The 22,610-nt window shown below is 48.3% G+C and overlaps 1 protein-coding gene across 2 annotated transcripts; it reads right to left on the bottom strand.

Annotated features, from left to right (window-relative positions):
• Positions 1-41: 41 nt before the first annotated feature.
• On the bottom strand, positions 42-22,516 carry ATP13A1 (ATPase 13A1). 2 transcript variants are annotated; one of them, XM_067560657.1, is made up of 26 exons: positions 22,157-22,516; positions 19,356-19,445; positions 18,772-18,962; positions 18,295-18,367; positions 17,478-17,633; positions 15,808-15,877; positions 14,995-15,101; positions 14,163-14,292; positions 13,817-13,872; positions 13,070-13,196; positions 12,668-12,805; positions 11,924-12,044; positions 10,572-10,729; positions 9,694-9,869; positions 9,113-9,223; positions 8,473-8,598; positions 7,871-7,979; positions 7,092-7,288; positions 6,454-6,550; positions 5,246-5,439; positions 4,450-4,564; positions 3,805-4,001; positions 3,164-3,306; positions 2,531-2,642; positions 1,558-1,701; positions 42-468 (listed from the first exon to the last, which is right to left on the bottom strand). In XM_067560657.1, exons 1-26 carry the CDS (start codon positions 22,463-22,465, stop codon positions 358-360), a joined length of 3,558 nt encoding a protein of 1,185 aa, XP_067416758.1. In that variant the 5' UTR covers positions 22,466-22,516; the 3' UTR covers positions 42-357. The 2 variants fall into 2 exon arrangements, with proteins under 2 accessions (XP_067416758.1, XP_067416759.1); XM_067560658.1 differs by having other exon boundaries at positions 5,258-5,439.
• Between the last annotated feature and the right edge of the window lie 94 nt (positions 22,517-22,610).

The raw sequence follows: 22,610 nt of genomic DNA, 5'->3' as shown, positions 1-22,610 counted from the left end.
ACTACTAACCCCAACAAAGAAATCCCAAATGTGTTTTAAAATACATTGATTCCGATTTAATTACCAAATTCTGTAAATGCTTCCTCAAGCACAGGGCAGTACAACACTCCCAACAGGTCATGTCCTGAAAATGTTATTTAAAAGTGTAGTGCCCCATGCAGCCTTTGATTGTTAAACCACTTAGTGCTTTCAAACGGAGCACAGTAGAAAGCTTTCCCAGACCTGCTCCAGAGCAGGATTAAGTCACTGTCAAAAGAATAAAGATTCTTCTTGCAATCCGAAAGTGTGTCTCCACGGTGTTGTCCTTCACACTTGTATACTCAGCACTGCTGGGATTTTGGAGGCTTGGAATCTGTTTCAGGAAGGCACTTTAAGTTTTGCACTCCCCAGCAGAAACTGAAGAATTCGGTCCACCAACAAGGCAAGGAAGAAGTCAGCCAGCAAGACTTGAGCAATCACAATCTTAAACTAAAACAAAAGCAGCTCAGATTAAGTTATTTTCGACTAAACAACAGAAAAACAGGCTTTAACTGCTGCAAGTTTCAATAGAACTGTCTTATTGGGAGATTAAGGGGAAAATAGGGCTCCAGCAAAATAAACCTGAACAAATTTGTGGCACCAGTGAATGGTGGCAAGTAAGCACTTGACAGTCCAGTGTGTCTCACCTCTGCACTTCCACAAAGGAAGCAGGGCTACAAACTGAACTCTTGCCTGAGTGACCAGACCCAGAAGTCTAGTCTCCCCTGAGGTGGGAAAAAACAGCTTAGGGCAAGGTTGCTATATGGGGCTTCGAGAGAAGAGCGGGGATCAAATGAAAAGTTTAGTAAGCCAATAAAATGTACTGCAATATTGAGGCGTTTAAACATGTCTAAAGCGAAGTAAATACGTAAAGGCAAGAAAGTTTTGAGAAACTGCTACAGTGCCTCAGGGAGGATGCAGATCTTCAGTACCTCAAAATGAGACCCAGCCACTGAGGCAAGTTGGGGAGAGTAACCCAGGTGTTCTTAGTCAAGGATATTCAGAACAAGCAGCTGCTGCTCTTATATAACAAACAGTTGTTTTCATTCTCAAACCCTGAGAACACAAACCACATCATAGAAGAGTTTTGGAAGTCCATAAGGAAGGAGTCTAATTTTAAATCAAAGTTTTATCTCTAAAAAGAAACATCTCTTAACCATAGGGTTAGAAGGGACCGCAAGGGTCATCCAGTCTAACCCCTCAGATGCAAGCGGAGTTTGGTCTGTACACAGGGGAATTCAGAATCCAAACCGATTCCTATCCAAGAGAATCCCTGGATGTCTAGACTTCAATACAAGGGGTTGCTCTCCGATGAGATAGTTTTAAATGAAGCATGAAGCTGGGAATTTCACAGGTGCCCAGATAAGTTAGGTGTCTGACTCCCATTGAAATCATTGGGCACCTAGCTTCTTCAGGCCCCTTTGAAAGGCCTGGCTGTAGCAGTTTGCACAATAGTAGAGTTTCATAGCATTGGTTTCTATAGCAGTTACTCCAGAAGAGTCTGCTAGCTTGGAAACACTCCATCCTGTCCCTGCTCACCTCCATGGGGATTTCCACCAGCCCAAACTTTTCACTGAATTCTGGTGAGGAGCCTGTCAAAAGACCCACAATGGCCAGTCCTGAAAGGATAATGCTCCACAGTAGAGGTTTGTTCTCCCGCAGACTCTCCATAAAAGGGTGGCCCTGAAATGGCAAATGCAGCATTGGGAGGACACCACCAGAGCAAAGAAATTGCTGTAACTCATGCTCACTTAAAGTTCAATGGGAGGCAGTTTTAAAAGCCAAATTCACAAGCTTGTTTAAAAACAGGACAGGAACCCCAGGATCCCAGACAGGGGACATACATTGAGGTACAATTTGAGTTTCTTGTCTTGATACATTCAGACATCAAACAAACTTTTCCCAAACTCTCAATGAAGGTCTCTACTGAGGGATTTACATCTGTGACATTGCAGTTAATAATGCAAAACAAATATTTGTATCTCAGTGGTCCCCAAACTTTTGGGGTCACAACTTCTTACTTGTTCCTCCTCAGGAGCCGCAATTGGGAGCCAGGGCTGTGAGCAGGGGCCAAAGCAGTGGTCAGGGACTGTAAGCAGGGCTGTGCGCTGGGGCCCAAGCTGCGGCTGGAGCTGCAGCCACATGGTCTGGATGTGAGCCATGGCCCAGAGCGGGAACTGGGACACTGCCAAGAGCGGGGCCACAGCTGGGAGTCAAGGCTGCAGCCAGGAGGCAGGGCTGGAGTGGAGCTGGGGGAGGAGTGGAGCTGGGTGGTGTTTCCTCTCCACCCCCATGGGGGCAGGCCCAAGCCCCCCCCCGATGGTTCCTCTGCACTCCCCTAAGGGGACGCACCGCACAGTTTTGGGACCACAACGGTATCTTATCTCACACCCACAACCGCAACTGCACTACCTTTCAGATTTGCAAACACCTCAGTTCCTGTGAGTGCATTTGTTTTGTTGTAACATTACATCAAATACAATTTTATTCCTTCCCAGAGATGTGAGCTTACCTTGTAATTAATGGTGAAGGTGGCCATCTGCATAGCCATTGACATGATGTAAACCGTGCTGTTCACCAGGCTGGGCTCAAACTCCTTGTACAAATCCACAAACCCTTCTTTCCTTAAAAGAACCCAACAAAGCCCTTTCAGATCAATGGCGGTCAGTTCTGGGATTTCAGAATAACCAGGACTAGGGGCCAATTCATCAACCAAGATATTAAAGCCTTGAAGGGAATCACTGTGATGACCTAGTCGGAACTGCATAACATAACGCCCTAGAACGTCACCCAATAATTGCGGCATCAAGCCCCTCACTTATCTGAGTACAGCCTCTCTTAGACGGATGCCCAGACTTACTGCAGAGTTCTGAACTGAACTCTGCTAAACTGTCTGGTGACCTTCATTTAACTCACAACTCAAATCCACCTTTTCAGATAGTCTCCTCCTTCCCAACAGATTTCAGATTAACCAGACAGGGGCTTCTAAGGGAAAATAAGAAGGAAAAGCACCATGAAGGCAGCAGGTCTCCCTACACCTTCCTTCCTTGATTGTATTTGCTTATCCAGTTTAACAGCTTGGTGCTTAGTCGCAGCCTGAAAAAAGGCGCTAACATTGTGTACTTCAGAAACAAGCAGCACTCACTTGGAAGAGCTGCGGGCCTGTGCACCATGGTAGAGATACACTAGACTAAGGAAATGGACGAGGAACTGCAGCAGCACCGTCAGAACCGTGTAGAGATTAAAGATATTGGGTAACGGACGCTCCCTGGAAAGGGTCTTCAGAGGCTGGAAATCAAAGGAAAGAGATGCCAGGATTTAACAGATGGAAAAATTGTACAAAGATGAAGAAACTGGCACCACTGGCCAAGCTGCCAGCAAGATCCCACCTGTGTCAATTGTGCCCATGAGATGCCCAGCTCTGGATAAATTCCACTTCACACAATGAGACCCTCAGCTGCATATTGCAGGCAATAGCAATCCCAGGTGATTAATGTCTGTCCCTGGCTGAACAGAAGTGCACTGTCTGTCTGGTCTCATTGTTCGACACTCCCTAAAGTGAGAAGTGAAAGAGGCCTCAGAAAGGCCTCCCATCGCCAGGCTGAAGGGAAGAATGAAGCATTCTGGGCAGGCAGTGAACTGGCTAGACAGCACTCAATGCAAGCAAAGAATAGCTGCTCTGGGGCAGGTTTAGTCCTATAGCATTCCCCACAAGACAACCACAACCCTACCCTTTCTGAAGCACCCGTAAATCCAGGAGGCAACACCCAAGCAACACCTGAATACCTTTGACCTTGAGATGAAGAGGAAGCAGCCGGCCAATAGCAAACCCTGAAGTGTTGCCTGGAAATCACTGAACTTCACTCCTTCCAGGTAAAGGACGCTCTGGCTGTACGCAAGGATCAGGGCATTCAAGGCCAGAATCTTAAACATTTGGAGCGTGGTCACTAATGTGCAGCGACCTTGCTTGATCACGTGGCAGACTGAAGAAGAAGAAGAAACAGCGTTTGTCTTCATGACGCAAGCAAATTGTGTGGCTCTGTCCTCAGAGCCCTCTCCACTCCCTGGGATACAGCTGGTGAATGTGCTGTGAGCCTGTAGTCCTTGGGCAAGCAGCTTACCTTTCCTTTGACCACCGTTGTGCTATGGTCACTCAGGGCAGTCAGTCTCCATCACTAAGTTGGGAAATCCATAGAGGGGAAATTAAAGCTAAGACTATGGGAAGTGCCCCGTTGGCCTCATGTTTTAGGTGTTTCTCCCAGTAAGAGTCAGGGTTTGAATCTCCCTCATCCAAACCCTTCCTGCCTTCGCCGAGAGCCTGTTCTGATTCATACTGGAGTTGCGCCCATGCTATCTCCTCATTGAAGTAGGCTGGATCACCAGACTAGGGGCAATCATATAGTGCAGCCCTGCTCCCCAGTTGCTACTTACTGCACTGAATAGAGGAGAGCTTGGATGTAAAGGGAGCAGCAATGCTGGCATCACCCAGTTTCACAATCGGTACATGCTCTTCTTCCAAATCCTTCAGGACCTGGCTGATCCGCTCCTGGTTTCCAGTGAGAGAGAAAAAGACATTTCATTATGACAGGCTGGGATAATACAGAGGCTTCCATCATCCCCACCCAACCCTGACTCCTGCCCTGAAGGGTCTCCACACTGCCAGGACCTCAGCTATCCCCTAAGCATACCCCGTGAACCGGCTGCAGGGCGTACCCCACCCAGACATCTTCTGAGTGAACCCACCCCTAGGAGGCCTGCCAGCTGACACCCACCAGTGTCATTTTAGGGGCAGGGAGGAGAAAGGCTGGGCTTGTGGACTCCCCTAAGGAGAACTGGAAATGTAAAGGCTTCTGGTCCATTACTGGCCATGGAGAGGCTTAAGGATCTCTGGAAGGACAATATGGTCACGAGCAGCTGCTGTGATTCTGACTAGAACAAGTCTGCCTATTAGGGGGTCTGCAACAACTGTGGGGGCTCAGGGACGGACACAACCTCCCACTAGCTCTGACTTCCTTTCTGGCCAGAGAGACCTGACCCAGATGTACCGACTGGAGCATGGGCAGGGCCTCGCTACAACCAGAACGAAATTCCTGGGGCTTCCTGCTCTTTCGAATTCAAGCATTATAAATAAAAGCGCCAGTGAGCCTGAAGAGAGAGGGAGACAGGGACGTAGAATGAGTAAGCCAGTGAGCTGGGAAGGAAGCGGGGGACTGGGCTCCAGGCAGACCTGGTTACCAACCCGTTGAATGGCCAGTTGCTCTTCTCTTTGGGACATGATCCTGTGCTTGGCAGCGCGGGAGGTGGGCTTCACGGCACTGCTCCCTATGGCAGGCAAGGTGGGTCTCCCATCGCTGGGTCCATCACGAGGTCGCTTTTTCCGCTCAGGGAGTCTCTCAGGAGCGTTTGCCAGCAGCGCCACCCCTGTAAGACCAAAACGTCAGCTGCAGGAAAAGAAATGTGAAAAAACCCAAACTGGCAAAATGACTTCACTGAGTGAAATCCTTAGCTTGCAGTGGCAGAGAGCGGCCCTTCGCAGCCCAGCCTAGGGTGGTGCAGCGCTAGTGTGTGAAGGGGAAGGCAGCACATGCACTTGTTAAAGCAGTTTCTGGCTTCTAGTCCTAACCCCGTGTGACCTTTGGAAGAGCACTGTGTAGCTCGAAAGCTTGACTCTCCCCAACAGAAGGTGGTACAAATAAAATATATCAGCTCCCCCACTTTGTGTCTCGAATATCCTGGGACTGACACAGTGACAACAACACTGCATACATGACCGTCAGCAAGTCATTTCCCCATCTGCAAATGGGAATGCAGTAATAGCCGTTGGCCTTAGTAAAGCTCTGCTCATTTCTGAAGGAAGGTTTTAAGTATTATCAAGGAGTCAATGCTGGAGGCACTAAAGCCACAGCCTGTGTCTGAGGGACAGCAGTTGGCCCCAGAGCAAGACCTCCTATCCCAGGTAGAAATGCCCCCCATCACTCAGCTCAACCTTTGCTAAGGGAGAAAGAACAAAGAAGGGGGGAGGCAGCAATTGGTGCATTTTCACCAAATGATTTCACAGATGTTTTCTGACCCAATTAAAATAAGAATCTGAAAGTTTAGCTTAATCCTGATTTATGGACATAACTGTCAAGTCTCCGAGTCTGAATGCAGACTGAATACATGGTCTGGTTACACAGGGATGTCAGACTGGGATTCCCATCAGGCATTTGTAGCCAGTTTTTCCTCTCTAGATTTTGCTCATGCCCTGCAGACGCACAAGCTGTGTATTTCGCCAGCCTCCACCCATTTCACCTCCCACCCCCGGTGAGAGATGGTGCAGCTGCAAATGGAGTCTGCCAGATGACAGGCTCCGAACACTGAATTCTGTGCCCAGGAACACAAGCCAAACCCAGACAGCCACACACGACCTTCCTGCTCATTGCTGCTCAGACTCACCCACATCTGCATGCTTTAGGGCTCCAACGTCATTGGTTCCATCCCCACACATCAGCGTGACATAGCCGAGCCCCTTTAACGTTGTGATCACAAACTCCTGCAGTGAGAAGTGTCAAGTCAGAAACGAATGCCTGCAAGAGCTATTGGAACTCTGCCAGTTACGCTGCAAATCGAAATGGTTTGGGCCACACGCTGAAGAAGCACCTTGTTAATATCCTTTTTGAGCAAAACCCCATTCATTCCCAGCCTTGCATCTCACTGGATTTTTAATATTGGTGCTAAGAACATGGAGCAGATGGCTCCTTTTCAGTGAACAAGACATGAAGCCAGGCAGCTGACTTGCCATCCAGAGCCCTGAATATTCACCCCCTGCCATCTTCTGAACTAATTAATTCAGCACAGAGGATCAAGGGGCTGAGCACCCAGGACTCAGTTAAAATTAATGCAAGGGGCAGGTGCTGAGTCCAGAGATTCTTGGGCTCCCCCTGGCATGCTGGAGTCATTCTGGACTTGGGAACACTCCGGAGGTAGCGTTTGTGCTGTTAGTAGCCATGACGCTCCTAGGCAGGCAGAAGCCCAGCTGGGGAAGAGCCCAGTTCTACAGCCCTGAGGTTTTACAAAGGGCTGGAGTATCTCACCTTTTGTTTCGGTTCCACCCTGGCAAACACTTGAATATGGGGTATGAGCTTCAGCAATTGCGGTCTGTTCACAGCCTGCTGGTAAGAGAGCCCTTCCCCCGTAACACATAGGTTGTGATGCAGCAGCTCTTGCAGGGAGTGTGGAAAGACGGGGAGTGTGATGGTGCCATCGATGGACTGCCATTGCCAGCAGGAGTCTGAAACAGTGCACACAAGGCCCGGAGTCAGCACAGACACTGCATGAGTGCACACAGATCCAGGTGTCTACAGCACCTCACTACTACGGATGTGAAACCCCACACTGGCTTCCAGTGACAGCTGGCAGATTCCCAGACAGCAGGGTCAGTCTGCACTCTGAGGTCCTCTGCTTGTCCCCTATGCTATCTATGGGACTTATATGGCCCTCTGTCACACTGAGGCACTCAAGCTCTGTCTTTAGTGACTATCCTCACAGTCCCCAGGGAGGCAGGGCAGCGCAACTGACTTGGCCAAGCTTATGCAGGGAGTCTGCAGCAGAGCTGGAAACTGAACCCAAGTCCCTTACTACCATTGCCTCCCCCACAACCTTTCCCACAAAGGGAGGCCTGCCACCCGCTCAAGCGGAGGTGCTCAGATCCCGTGGTGAAGGGCTGCGTTGATCATACTCAGACTGCTCTTGCCATCTGCTGTTTGTGACCTGCGCTGAGATGTGCTGGGGAAGGCCTTGCAGAAGGGCAGCATTCAATGAATCATCACCCCCTTCTGTCCACAGGGTGCCCAGTCCCTGCTGGGGTCCATACCTTTGCTGTGGGGAGGCTGCAGGATGAGGGTGTGCTCCTTCTGGGTGAAGTGGAGCTCCTGGGCCACATGGCAGGCAGTGAGTGGATTGTCACCTGTGATCATCACGACCTGAGAGAGGGAAACAGACGGATCACATGAGGTTACCGAGCGGTCACACTACATGCCCAGAACAGAGAAGTTCCTGGATGCTGACCGTCCCCTCTGAGACACTAATGGTCACAGATGGATCTTGTCCAGAAAGCCCAACCACCAGGGGAAAAGCTTGGCATGTGGCAGAGTTATCGTCCAGGGCCCCCACCCATGGCAATACTGAAATCAAGATTGGATGCTTTTCTAAGATAGCTGCTTTAGGAATGACTTTGGGGCAGGTCTCTGCCCTATGTTATACAGGAGGCTAAATTAGAGGATCATTGTGGTCCCTGGTGGCCTTGGACTCTATGAATGACCCGCATCTAAGGGCAGTGGCTGACCTCTCACTCTCTGCAATCCTGGAAGAGGCTTGTACCAGCGCAGTTGCTCAGGTGTCTGCACAGCACCAGGAAGTCAGTACTTCTCAAGCAAAGCTGTTAGCAGACACTCATTCCCTCCCGCAGACACTTACATGGTGTGATGCATTCTGGATCTCCCGGATGACAGGCTTAGAATCAGCTTTGAGTGGACAGGAGACCACAACGAAGCCAACAAATCTCAAGTCACATTCCAGAGACTCACGCTTGAACTCTCGCACCTGCCATGGAAAAGAACCACACCAGAGTGTTACATGCCATGTCATGAGCAATGAGACCCCCCACTTCCACTGGGGACTGGCCCCTGACTGGGAACACAAGGGAACGAATGATTCTGGATTCTCCCTCTGTTGCCCTAGAGGCACTAGAGACAGCTTTCCCTTCAATAACATAGTTATCTCCCCCCTTTCTGAGCCTCCCAACTCTTCTCCCACAGGTTCATCCCTGTTTTATAAGCGGAGAAACTGAGGCACAGACAGACAGGGCAAGTAAACCAAGGTTACACCAGAAGTCCGTGCCAGAGCTGAAAATAGAAACCAGGAGACTTGAGCCCCAGTCCTTGATCTAATGGCAAATAAATAAAATCAATCGGATTCAGGTCTAAGAACATCTGAAGCAGTTAAAAGATTCATCTGCGGCTTATGACAACCATGAAGTGGCTGCACTGCCCCCTCTCATGTGCGCTTCCTCCTTTGGGTGGGAGCTCTGACATTAGGGGCCTGAAGCCAAGCGTACCTGCTGGTGAGTGAGATGCCCCAGCTCTTTGTAGCCTAGTGCCAGCACCCTTGCCCCCTGACGCGAGATTTCTGTGTGCATGGCATGATAACTGCTCGGGCACTGAGAGAACTGCAGAAGAAAAGTGGGGGGGAGGAGGGAGGAGAAGAACCACTGTGTTAAACACGACATGCAGGTGACAATGTTTCATATTAAACACATTGTGAGCCAGAGTGAGGCTATCCCGCGCTAAGGAACAGAAAACATCCCCACCGAGGGCAGGAGAGTGACTTTATCTGATATTCACCCATCTGCCACCACCCGTATTTGCAGGCATCAGAAGCAGCACGGAGTGGCTGGAAACATCACATATTGAGCTACCTTCATTTAACTGGGATTAATGTTGGACCTCTTCAGTGGAGACTGTTTTTTGTGGGGCAGGAGCGTGTCTGGGCCTGTTTTCAGGACATAATTCAGGTCCTGGACTTGTGAGGATGGAGTCACGCGAACCCAGGCAAGTTGGTGGAGGCCCCATGCACTGATTCCCATTTTAGGGCACATCTTGCTGGTTTGAAGCCCATTCCTGCATGTGCTGCGCTCACCATTGCATGCAGGGTCTCTGGGGCCCCTTTCACAGCTGCAATGTAACAGAGGTCAGTCGAGCCAATCTTCTCATATGAAGCCAAGACGGACATTCTTTTCAGGGCACTGGCAAAATGAAAGCGCTGGTGAATTTTCAGTCCCTGAGTTTTAATACTTCTGGGGAAAACTTTCTCATCTGGAAACAAACAGATCGGGAAATCCTGAAAAGTTTCTCAGCATCATTTCCCTCGGCTCCCAGGGAACAAATTGTTTGCTAACATGTGAATCTCCCTAAACCCAAGCCTTGCAGCGTGGTGATAATGGAAGTTTTGGCCCCAATGACTGAGGGACGGAATTGCCCGGATGACCTCTGTGGATCAGAACAAAGAGCTGCTTCTGAGCATGCTACATCTGCAGCAGGATGGATTTCTAGATGTAGCTACATCTACACTAGGAGCTGGGCGGTGATTCCCAGCTGGCATACACATGCTAGCGCAAGTCTAAATAGCTTAGCCATGCCAAGTACAACCCGCCTGAACCCCACAGGTAAATACTCGCTGCCTGTGCTGCTGCGGCGATGGTATTTCTCAGCGAGCTAGTGCGAGTGATCTTTGACAGCTTGCATACACATATCATCCCGCCAGAGACCCTGTACAGGGCACCCAGCAGCCCTTCCATAGCAGTGCCAGGGCACTCAACAGGGTTATGCAGAGCAAAACTCACCCCTCGCAGAGGACTACTACAAAGCCCCCATAAGCCCAACTGTGGGGGGTGACTTTCACCCACCGGGAAGGAATTGGGAGGGGCAGCTTTATCATCACTAATATTTACACACGCATGAGGGCTCTAGTACCAGTTTGTGCCCTGGACACACGTAGGAATTGGCAATGGTCTCTACCTTTGGTCAGTGTCCAGTCCACGGCCATCAGCATTGCTTTCTCTAATGGATCTCCCACCAACGTCCCATCATCCAACTGTACCAACGAATGGCAAGTGGCGATCACTCGATGGGTTTCTACAGGAATGTCAGACACTGGCGTCACTTCCTTCCCATCCCTATGGTGGGAGAGAGACTATGTTAATAGGCTTGGACAGGCCAGCAAAGCCATACAAATCACCTCAGAAGCATGTTCTACAATTTCGCCATGCAAATTATGCCTATGCCAGTATCCTAAAGAGTCAGAGCTTCCCCCACCAACATCAAAGCTGGCTCAGTGCCTCAGCTTCTCGATGCTGCAACTACAGCCATTGCCTCTGGAGCAACCCAATTCAGCTAATTCCTCAGAGAAGAGGCCTTAATTGGAGCACCCAATAAGTGCTGCTCCAGGCAACTGAATGCCCATGTAACACACTGTCCTGTCTGGCTGGGGATTCTCACACAGATGTGTAATGCACTTAGATTACATTCATGTGCAGCCTCCGAAGGGGTTTTTTCTAGTGCAAGAAGTCATTCTAAACTGTTCTCCCCACACCACCCCCTTCCTGCTAGGCAACAGGCTGACCACAGTCCAGTTAGTCTCCAGGCCACATTACTGGATGGGAGTGGGGGCGGGTATGTCACCAGGGCAATGTCCCACCCTCACTATAACCAGTTAACAGACTCCCAAAACACAAGAGTTTTAAACCATTGCTCCTAAGCCTGAAAATAAGTATCCATGGTTTACAAAAGCTGTACCCACTCAGCAGTAATTGTACCCTTTTGATTAGAGTGCTTGGTTGTCACTAAGCCTCACACATCTGGGTTTTGTTCATTCTACAAGTAACTGCTCTGCCCCTGAAAAATTCTGGTTGCAGTGGTTTTATGTATTTATTTTCCACATGTTCCATAGTGTGAGGACTTCTGATTCCTTAATATACAAGTTACAACATTCCACTAACCCCAAAGGCAAGATTTAAAATAAAATAAATGAGAGGTTTTTCTATGAAGGTCTCTGCCAGTAAGGTGCAGCTCATGGGGTGAGGAGGGAGGGTGAAGGGGAAGAGCTGCATGCTGGTGCAGAGAGGCACAGAGGGTTTTAGCAATTAAGAACCTATTTATGAAATCTCAAATGAAGAACTAAATTCAAGGGCTCTGATGCTGTAAATTGCTGCACAAACGCCACTGCCAGAGAACCTACAAGATCCCTCTTTGCCTAGCCTAGAGCCTTCTTCTGGCTCAGCACCCTTCACTCCCCCTAATTCAACCTCTCTTCACCAATGGGCTGGCACTTCATCTCCAGCTGACCTACGGGAACCCATCTCATGGCCTACCTGAGCCCAGCCACGCCTCTTACCACCAGGTGGTCACTGGTTAGGGTGCCAGTTTTGTCAAAGCAGCAAACCTGAACTTTCCCAGCAAAGGGGATTCGGAAAGGTTCTGTACAGTACACATCTGAAAGAGAGGAGATGGGACCCTGTAGCATGTCATGGAGACGCAGCAAGGGCACACTGGGGTCCTCAGCCATACAGGATCTTTTCCACAACATACAAGCCAAAAACTGGCGCTTAGCCACATTTATTTAATGACCTCAAACCTTCCACTCTGCAGCTTGTGGGATTTAAAACCAACAGAGTACAGAAGAGAGGTGACCGACTTAGAAGCCATTTACCTAGTTACTTTCTTAGATAGGCACCCATCGCTATAGGATCAGAGCACTTGTTGAAAAAGCAAGTGAACCTGGATTTTTGGGTGTGAGCCTATTTCCCCCACCCACTCTACTTAGGAGCTATTTCAAAGTTGCAAAACAGTGTAAACTGGTTCCACCCCATCTTAAGAGACACCTCACTGTTTTAGATGACACACGAATCCTGCAGACACTCATGCAGCACATATGGCAAACCAGATGGGCATGGGATCCAACCAGTTACCACTATTTGGAGAGAGAAGGCTGCCAAGGTGTGTAACAGCCAACAGTTTCACACATACTTGATTAGGCCAAGTGCTGTTGTCCCAGGGGTACTGGACACTAAAATATACCATCTGTTTTTATTCCTGCTTCTGGGTTTAGTACTTACAGAGCTTGGCCAGGGCAATAAGGGAGGTGTTGACAGCCAGGGAAAGTTCAATGGGAAGTTCAGGTGGAACAACTGAAGTCAGTATTAAAGTGCATTCTAGAAAGAGTTTGTATCGATTCCTGCTTGGGTCCTTGGTGCCTACAAAATAAAATCAGAGACATGCTACTTCTCAGCTCCAGACAAGGCCCCACAATGACAAGATGGAAGAGTAAGGGGGCACTAACTACTGGGGAATGTGGGAGAAAAATGGAATAATCCACTCTGAGTTATGGATCACCCCCACACACTAAAACAGCACAGCTTCTTCAGCTGCCATTTCCCTTCTCAACCAATACCCCAATAGCTATTCCTACATGTCTTGGCAAAAGCTAGGTCCCAGGAAGAGGGGTGAAGCATGCTCACCTTCAATCCACACATACGCTGCAGCAGCAATGGCAAAGACCAGAAGGAATAGGATGAAAATAAAGGTCTCCAAGTTGTTGGCTGTCACTCTCTTCACCCCAAAGAGGATTGTTCGCAGCAACTTCCCCTGAGAGGAGACCTGCCTTCAATGCAAGAAGCTAGTTCTGCAGCACGCAGTACAGTTTCTTGTAAAATATATGACAAATTTATAAAATCAGGATAGCCTGCATCTGATTCTCTGCTGCCGCTACACGTGAGGCATTCCTTTCGCTGTGCCCACCACAGCAATTGCCAGTGCAGTGCTAGCCACAGGCAGGTTAACAACATGCTAACCGGTTTCAGGTCAGTTAAGTGTGTTTCCCACTGCTCTTTATTTAAGCGGTCTTGATTTTCCATGCATTAGATTTTTAAAAAGTTTATTACCTTGCACTTTTCTGGTGTTTACAAACACACCTTAACACCCATGGCGGTAACTACTATGATACAGTATTTTGTCCAAAGTCCTAATGACTCAGTGGCACTCAGGATTAGAATCTAGGAGCCCTGACTCTGAGCCCTGTGCTCTATCCTATAGACCATTCCATTCACCCACCCATGATAAATGAATTCCAAGAACCAACCTAACTTTTTCCTCTTCCAAACAATTGAGTAATTTTGCCATCCTGATTTGAGTTTCTCTATGGCAATTGACCAGAATTACCTCCCATAAACAGTACAGAAATGGGCTCTCTCTTATTCACTTCTTACCTGAGATGTGTTGAAGCCAGTCCTCAGAACGTATGCCACGCACCCACTATCAACAGCTGGAACAAGGGCAGTAACAACAGCATTAAGGCTCAGCAGAGATCTTTTTTATACACGCACTGTAGCTAGAACACAGTTGGGGCAGCATGTTCCGCTCACCCTGCAGGAGAACACGCTCACCTTCAGCAAAAGATTATTTCAGTTTAACACTCAATTTAAGCTGCCATTTGAAAGGCTGGGGTAAGGTGACAAATTCAGCACTGCTGCTCAGAATCTACATTGTTAAAAGTGAGTGGGCCAGGCCATGGCATTCCATCTGACCAAAGCCTTCTGCTTAGCAAGTACATACGTTTCAGTCCCGTGCTGGCTTTCTGGGGCGCAATATGCTGCACGACTTTTGTTCCCCCAAATATGATATGCAGTCTGGCGTCTGCTTGCATGTCCAGGACATGTTCTGGATCGAGATCCTCAATGGGCTCCTGAATGAGAGAATTCAGGACTCAGAGAAGCAGAGCTTGTTTCCAGTTAGCTGCCAACAACTGGACTCAATGGTTCTCTATGGTCCCATCTCCATGAGGCACTCTCAGCTCCCCTTTGGGCAGAGTCTGCAGGAACTGACTCTGGATTTTAACAGGATACTTAGTTCCTGCCTGCGTCTTAGCTCAGATGCCTGGTATCCATGAGAATCCTAGTGTCAGATGATTCGCTCACACTTGCCCCACCAGCCTCTGCAGGGGAGGCTATTCTAAATTTTATTTTATCATTTTTAAATTACCCATTAGCAAGGGGTAATTCAGGGGGTAATTCACTGGATTTGAATTCAAAGGGAGATTCACTGGGTTTGACTCTTTTTGAGCTCGTCCCTCCCGTCTGCCCAGTCAAAGCAGTCCAGACTAGGGAATGTGGGGGAGTGCTGTGCTGTGCCCACACACTGCAATCCAACCCCAGAGGCTGCAGACACAGCCAGACAAAACACATTCTGTTTCTCATTTACTAGATCATCAATCACTGATACAGGGGTGGCTAACACTCAGACAGACCCGGATTTTCTGGGCCAGAGTTTACACCAAGATTGATCTGTACCTATAAACCTTGCAGTTTAGATGCTGTGGTGGCTGGAGTGAAACTTGGTGCATAAACAAAGAAGACATAATAAGCATTACTGAGGACCTGTCACACACCTTCATCTGAGGCACAGACTCTCCAGTCAGCATGGCTTCATCCACAATGCACCTTCCGCGAAGCAACAGCACGTCACATGGCACTAAGTTCTCATGGGGAGATCGGCCTGAAATCAAGAGAGTAAAGCTTAGGAGTGGCTCATTGTGAGAGCTGGCATTGTTAGCCTGTTTGTCTGGCAGGATGCAAATCCCCGTTGCTCTGGCTGAGATGCAGAGGATTTCTAAGGGCAAGTCACACTTGCAAGCTCCCAGATCTGTACCCATGACCTTCACCAAAACGTAAGCTTTGCTGTGAACCAGAAATGTCACAAAAGCCTGCAGAGAGCACTGAAGCTAGAAGAATTTATAAGTAAAGGGCACAATTCCTATTGCCATTCAATCTTTAGAGATTGGGACAACACTCCTGGGGAATGAAATCTAAAAGAGAGTCATCGCAGGGCAGGGGAGGAATGGGGACAGCATCCTGTTCCCCCTCCATCCCCATTCCCAGCTTTAGAATGGAACTTTTCACTCTGAGAACCTCTGATCCGAAGCAGGGCAGCTTTGGCTGATTTTAGTCCAAATATTTAGACTCCAATCCTGGAGAATAAAGTTAGAGATCTTTGGGATCCGAATTTGAGGGACTCTCTTTCAGACCTGTGACTTTTTTGCCATCCGTGGCCATTTAAAGATTCTTTGTTGGAATTTTTATGGACATTTAAAGACAGTGATTGAGTTGAATTTTAAATGTAATTAATCTCAGTCAGTACATGTATGTAGAAGTTATTTCATTTTATAAGAGCTTTTGATTGGGTCAAAAATGCAGGATGTTACCAATGGAAACAATATCCCCTGGAATGATCTCATCACTGGAAATGGGGCGCCACTTCCGGTTTCTGTAAACCTGCAGAACAAAAGCAATTTGAGAAAGAGCACTTAGATGCCAAGAGGAAGGGTTCCAGAGAAACATAAGACAGGAGATCACAAGACAACTTAAAACAAAAGCCCCGTTCCACACATAAAGGCGGAATTGGCATAAATAGTCTCCTCATAGAAAACAATCCAGTTATCCACAAATTATCACGGAGTTTACAGTTTGGAAAAAATGGTTATTCCCCATTTATGATAACCCTTGGAAGTGTAGAGTTGAAGGCTCTTTCCCTTTCTTGGGCACAGAACCTTTTGTTGCTGTAGGTGCTCACTGTGTGTGTGTGTGTCTGTGACAAAGAAGGGGGATTTTCTTAGTTTTTTCAATCATTTGCATGCGTATTGTGTGAGTGTCTGTTTTCCTTATGTGCGACATGTTTAATGAGTTGGAGGGAGAGGCTGTTTGTTGTTGCAGAGGACCAGGTGTCACCTCACCTAGCAGCTAGGACCCTGAATGATGGCCTAGAGATTGGGTACCCTAGCAACTGGTGACCAGGAGGCCCACTCCATATTGGAAATCAGCCAGTTCTGGCCAGTGGGAGGACAACATGATGGAAGACAGAGGGTACAGGTGACTTCTTTGCCTGGGACTGAAGACAAAGGAGGGGCTAATTGGGGGAAGGTGATATAGGAGAATTGACTGGAAGGAGAGGTCTCTTCTATCTGGACTGGGGACTGAGAGAAGGCTGAGCCACCTGAATGACCCAGGTGGACGGTGCTTAGAGTTCCTAGGCTGAGGGCTCAGAGAACTTCCTGTGCTGTGTCCAGATGTATAATAAACCCTTGTGTTTTACAGTGTTTTACCATGTCTGAGAGTCACTGCAGTCTAGAGATTGGGGTTGCATTGTACCCTCTGGGTGTGGGGAATCTGGTGGTCCAGAGCAAGTGAACTCCCTGAGGGGGCCCACAGAGAAAGACAGGCGTACAGAAAGCTCAGAGGTACAGTGCTGGGAGGCAGCGGGGCCAAAGGGCCTAATCCTAGACAGAGAGAGTGCAACTTTCGAGGACGGCTGTCAAACTGAAGGGGGTTACTTCCCAAGACCATATAGAGCCAAGGAGCATGGGGCTTGTGAATCTGTGACATATATATATTTATATATAAAATATCACTTTTTATGCACCACACATGAGAATCGATGCACTTTTCAAACAGATACAAGAAAAAGAAAATACTGGAGGAGGAAGGGACCAAATTCTGGGGCCCCAAGCTGAGCTGGGCTCTTTTGGAACTGTTCCCAATCAATCACTGCGTGACAATCCTGCTGTTTTATAATAAATCTAAACTTTAAAAAAGGTTAAAACCATTCAAAGGAAGAGGTCAAAGACTCAGAATAACTAGGCAAGCATTAAACAAGTGCATGCAAAGGCAATACAGTGTCAAAAGGCAAACTGGACATAAGAAACGAGGAAACACAGGAAAGTCTTGCTGATCCCCTCACCAAGGTGGGCCCATTTAGAGTGTAAAGACTGCTTTTTATTGCAGGCCATGTCTAAAGGGCATTCTCCCGGGCACTATATTAAACTTGTCAGTTTCTCAATGCTGAGTTTCTGATCATCATACCTTTGCTCTCACTTACCTGAATCATGTATGGCTTGTTGCCCATTTTTCGAATCTCTGACATATTTCTCATTTGCTGCTGGACCAGAGAAGCTTCAAATGCCACCAACATGGAGAGAGTGAAGACACTGTAGTACCAGTATTCATCCAGGCACCAGAGACCCACACAGAACACCTGGAGGAAACAGATGTGGAAGCCATTCCAGTACTCATGCCATAAAGAAGCTAACATGTCTCAGAGAACTCAAGCACATCAGTAGATCAGTATATACTCTACTATACGCATACAGTGAAACTAGTTTCCAAGCAACAGCCCAGCAGGAGAAAAAAAGGCAATATTAAGTCCTTTTTTTTTTTTTTTTTACATGTAGTGAAGCATTAGCTTGTTGTGGACTGAACTTCTTAGTTTCTCAACAGAATACATACAGCCTGTGCAGTGACAAGGCAAACATTTTCCACATGCTGCTCTGCTAATGCACTTTACCCTGACCCAGAGGGCGAGAAGGGAGATTTCTAGCCACAGACTATTCAGTCTTTGGTCTCTCGTCTGAGACTACCAACAAAGGGGATGATTCATGCCAGCTATGATGGGAACTGGACTAGGATCCACCACACAGTGGACAGTAAAAACTTTCTGTTATGCTTGACCAAAGATATCTCAAACCCTATCCCTGAAGTCAAAGTCTCCCCTACAGCAGTCAGCTACCACAGACACTGCATTGAACAGTGCATTTTTGGCTTTTGGAAACAGCCATCTGATTTCAGATTCCCAAATTAAGATTGCAGGGAATTCCCTTCTTTGCACCCTGGGGACAAGAGTTTCAGCTTTTGTTTACCTGAAAGACGAAGAAAGGGGCAGTAGCTCTCTCTTTAAAGAGTTCCAAGAACTCTGGCACCACCATCTCTGCCCTGGGAAAGAATCAAATCCTTGTTAATCTCAGTGTTCTGGCCTCACAGCAACATCCCAACCCAAAAGCCATTGCAGCCTCTGGAGTATGAACTGGAGGTTTTGTTCCCCTTTGTACTAGAACATCTTCCCCCTTCTCTCCATTTATTCTTAGAGGCAATGGATTTGAATCTGTAACCAGGCCCCTTCCTGAGGTAAACCGCAGACTCATTGCTGTTCCAAGAAGTAGCTAGTTCATTCCTCCAAGGGATTTAGCTCCCAAAAGCAAGATAATCTGGAGCAAGGACATTTAAAACCCAGGGCCTGGAACCCTCATTTCCATGAAATTCTTGTTGCTGAACATTACCCAGGGACAGTTTGATGCCTACAGATTCTGACAGGCCCAGCCCCACCCCTAAATACTCACTTGTTCGTGCCATATTTCTTCTCAGCCACTCGGAGCTCTCTGTCTTCCTGGTAACCTCGGGCATTCTGGTAATAGCAGATGGGGTGCTCCACAGGGAAAGCCACTGGGAGAAACTGTTTCTTGTCATCTACCTCATAAGAGTACTTAATTTTCTGAAACTCAAAGGAAAGGGCCTCCTGCCCATCTTCCCCCTGCAAGGATTATGCAGAAGAGAAGAGACTTAGACTTTCACATCCAAGGGCCCTTACAGCAGGGCTGTCTCACTTCACATACACTATAGAGAACAGTCACTGCACTGGTGGGGTGGGGGGATGGATTAAATGGGACCAACTGGACATTTACATCTTTTGCTCCTAAACAACACTGTCTGTGAAACTACAGGTGTTAGTTACAAATGTTGCACTTGTTAAAGCCTTTTATTCCCTGCCTGTGACTGATATCAGCTGGCTTTTACCCAAGCACTGGGGCTTCAATTTAACTTAGTGGCTTTGGAAAGGCAAGTTGGAGATCAGTATGTTTGACAGGAAACAGCAGGTCCCGGGCAGCTGTCAGACTCCAGCTCTTTATAATAGCTAAGTCCATACCTGGTCTCGATAGAGTGGCACAAGCTCTGCAGATCCATTATTTGGGGTTGGCACAACTTTAGCCAATGTGGCTTTCCTAGGACTGGGTTCCTGAAAAAACACAAAACAAACATGCACTATGTAAAGTAGGTCACAGACCCCAACAGTCAGTGGAAGCCAGGAGGGATCCTTGTATAGTCATTGTGAACGACACTCAAACACAGAGAACATTTCTCTATTCCACAGGCTGACTGCACATTGTGTGAAGAAATACTTCCTTTTGTGGAAAGTGGAATATATGGAAAACAAGAGAGCTTTTCCATCAGCTATTTCTGCAATTATAATGAAGCCTGTAATTGTCTCAGCTGATATTTAACAATACTGGGAGAGCGTGTGAATAGACAACCATATACTCATGAAAAAAGAAGGCTCACTGCTTAGAAGAAAGCTTGTAAGTGAAATAAAAGCATCCAATAACATAAGGTAACTGAACAACAAAAATAGCTCTAAGACGCTACTTTCTACATCATAGTGAGTTTCAGATCTTCGTTATGAACACATCAGAAATAAGTACACTGTCCCCTGATATACGGAAAATCTCGTCAAACTCTGCCATGTCACATCTCAAACGCATGCTGCCCAAAGGTTACCAGATTAATACCCTGAATGGATGATTGAGACAGTCCACTCACATTACAATGAAACCATCAGAGCACACTCTACTTTTAGTTTCATTCTTGCAGCACCATGGGCACCAGCAGATTCTCTGGCAATAAGGGATTTTTTTAATAAAAAGAATAAAGAGAAGCAACATTTTAACTCTTTTATTCTTCACTTTTTTCTCTGGGTCCAACTGCACAGTTTGACTCAGACTTTAATCTATTTAATCAGACACTACCCCAGCATCTAAAAATAACATCCAAAACAGCACAAAAGGGAAAGCACACAGGGCAGAGGAAACTTCAACCTAATGGCGGAGTACTGCTGCAGCATGGCTGGGTGGGGGACTTCAGTGACAGTCATAGAAATCAAAGGTGGATGCACCTTTGGTCAAATCTTGACCCTTGAAGTCATAACAGGAATGTTCCCGACACTCTGTTCTCCAAGGCTTTGTCAGTTTAAGTTTCCCAAATGATGTAGCTTCCACCCCAGCCCTTGAGAAACTAATCCACAGTAGCAGATCTCAGAGCATTTTCCCAAATAATCTGCCTAGTTTTTCCTTTGCTCATTACTTGCTCTTATGACCCCTTCAGCACCCTGAAGAATTCCTACGTTTCCTTGCTATTTGCATTGTAATTCCTGTAGCTCCAGGTTTGGATTTTTATCATTCATGATCAAGTAACTAAATTATTATTTGCAACACATAAGCTACCAGAGCTTTGAGTAACCACTGCCTGCAGTCCAAGGCAGTCATGAGTTGCCAAATCAGGACACTACCAGGACGCTGGGAAAACACTAGGGACGTAGCCCACAGTTTTGGCAGCCAGCTCCAAGACTTCTTGATCGTCTGAGTAAATGCCCAGGATACAGCTGCAGACCTATGCCAACTATTCTGGAGACTCGTTAATGAAGCTGTACCAGATATTTTTTGCCAAGATGATTTGTAGTTAGACATGCACTTCTTCTAAGAGAACGACATAGAGACAGTTACAGGAATCGCCATGAAGTGAAGCAAACCAGCCAGCCCAGTTACCAAAGTGCCTCTCATCTCCCAGAAGCAAGTGGAACAACAAATATTGTCAAAGAAAACTAAGCTGCTGCCAGAGCATTTCAGTTGTGATAAAACAACTCTTTTTGTGCTTAAAAAGTTATCACACCTGCAAGGAGAGCCAGCCCAGCTACACACACTTCTCCCCTACATGTCCTCAAGTAGAAGGAGACCAGCCGGTCTACCCCAGGTTCAATGGAGGGATATTTCAGTACAAGAAAATGTTTCATAATCCACACCCATAATCACCCTCCCATTCTGTTTCACTTTCTATCTAAAAGTACAGTGCAGCATTGCTATGTGGCTATTAAATGGCTGCCATGTCACAATCCAGAGATGGTTGTATTACCACAGCAGATGAGTTACCCCTGTATACTCAGCTGCCACCTCACACCTCGGAGGTGGCTGCATTTCCACAGTATGGGAAGCAATCCTGCTGGATAGTTACTGATATCCATGGTGACCCTTCAGAATGAGGCACTATAGTGATATTGCTCATTATAATTGCCTTACAGTTCTACAGCCTCTTCCATCCAGAAATTCTTCACATGGCAACAGAATATTACAGCCCCCCTCTGGAGCTGCTCATGGCCAGTGGGCGGGAAGGGAAAGAATCAAGCTGAAGATACTGGAGCAGTTCCCACTATTACATAGAGAGCCCAATTGACATTTCAATGTCCCCACGGGACAGACGAGACCAAGGGGGGAGTGTCTGACTCACAGCCCCTCAGACAGTGTGTGCAGCCATTACAGAGGAAGATACTAGAGGCAAGCAAGGAGGGATGCGACCCTGTGTGAGAACTGGATCAGAGCAATGGTCCCTCTAGCCCAGAAGCCTGTTTTCCAACAAAGGCCTGTACCAGATGCTTCAGCGGGAAGGAAGAGAACAGGGACACCCAGAGCAGGGGCTGCGTCCACTGAGGGCCCATCCCCCGTTAACTTCACTGCGGTCATGTCCTGGCAGAACCCAGCCGGGCTGGAGGCAGGGGGCTGGGCTCCCACACCTGGCTCCCGGTCCCGGTCCCGGGCTGGGGATACCCAGCTGCGCCGCTGGCGACCCTCTGACCCCGAACGAGTCCCGCCCCGTCCGCGCTAACCCGACCCGGCGACTCACTCGGACGCAGGTGAGCGCGCAGTGCGCGTGGACGGACCAGAGCCCCGAGAGCGCGGTGAGCAGGTGCGCGACCCCGATGGCGGCGAGCGCCAGAAGCGCGGCCTCGGGGGGGCCGCGGCCCGAGCCGGCCTCTTGCGCCTCCCCCCAGGCGGCCCAGACCCGGGGCCCCCACAGCCACAGCCAGGCCGGGTACAGCCCCGCCACGAAAGGCAGAACGGTGCCATGGAGGAGCCGGGGCCGCCGCCGGTACAGGGTGACCGCAGAGACCAGCTCGTCCGCGGGGCCCGGAGCCGGAGCGGCCGCCGCCATCTTCCGGGAGACCAGCCCAGCCCGCCTCCGCCTCGCAACGTGCCGCTTCCACTTCCGCTTCCGGCGGGCGCGGGGCCCTGACTCCCACACGACGCAGGCGCAGCAACGCGGTATGGCGCGCGCATGCGCGGCGACCGGCCCGACT

This window comes from Emydura macquarii, unplaced genomic scaffold (assembly GCF_026122565.2).
Source record: "Emydura macquarii macquarii isolate MOO-44397 ecotype Brisbane River unplaced genomic scaffold, CSIRO-AGI_Emac_v2 contig_2292, whole genome shotgun sequence".
Lineage (NCBI taxonomy): Eukaryota > Metazoa > Chordata > Testudines > Chelidae > Emydura > Emydura macquarii.
Note: the sequence above shows the minus strand (reverse complement) of the source record. Positions and strands in the feature narration are given on the sequence as shown.

Excerpts from the sequence above, each read along its gene's own strand:
- ATP13A1 (XM_067560657.1), bottom strand. The coding sequence starts at position 22,465 with ATGGCGGCGGCCGCTCCGGCTCCGGGCCCCGCGGACGAGCTGGTCTCT. Across the intron at positions 7,980-8,472 it reads TCCAGAATGCATCACACCAT|GTCGTGATGATCACAGGTGA; the intron begins GTAAGTGTCTGC and ends TCCCTCTCTCAG. Across the intron at positions 6,551-7,091 it reads GGGTGGAACCGAAACAAAAG|GAGTTTGTGATCACAACGTT; the intron begins GTGAGATACTCC and ends TTCTCACTGCAG.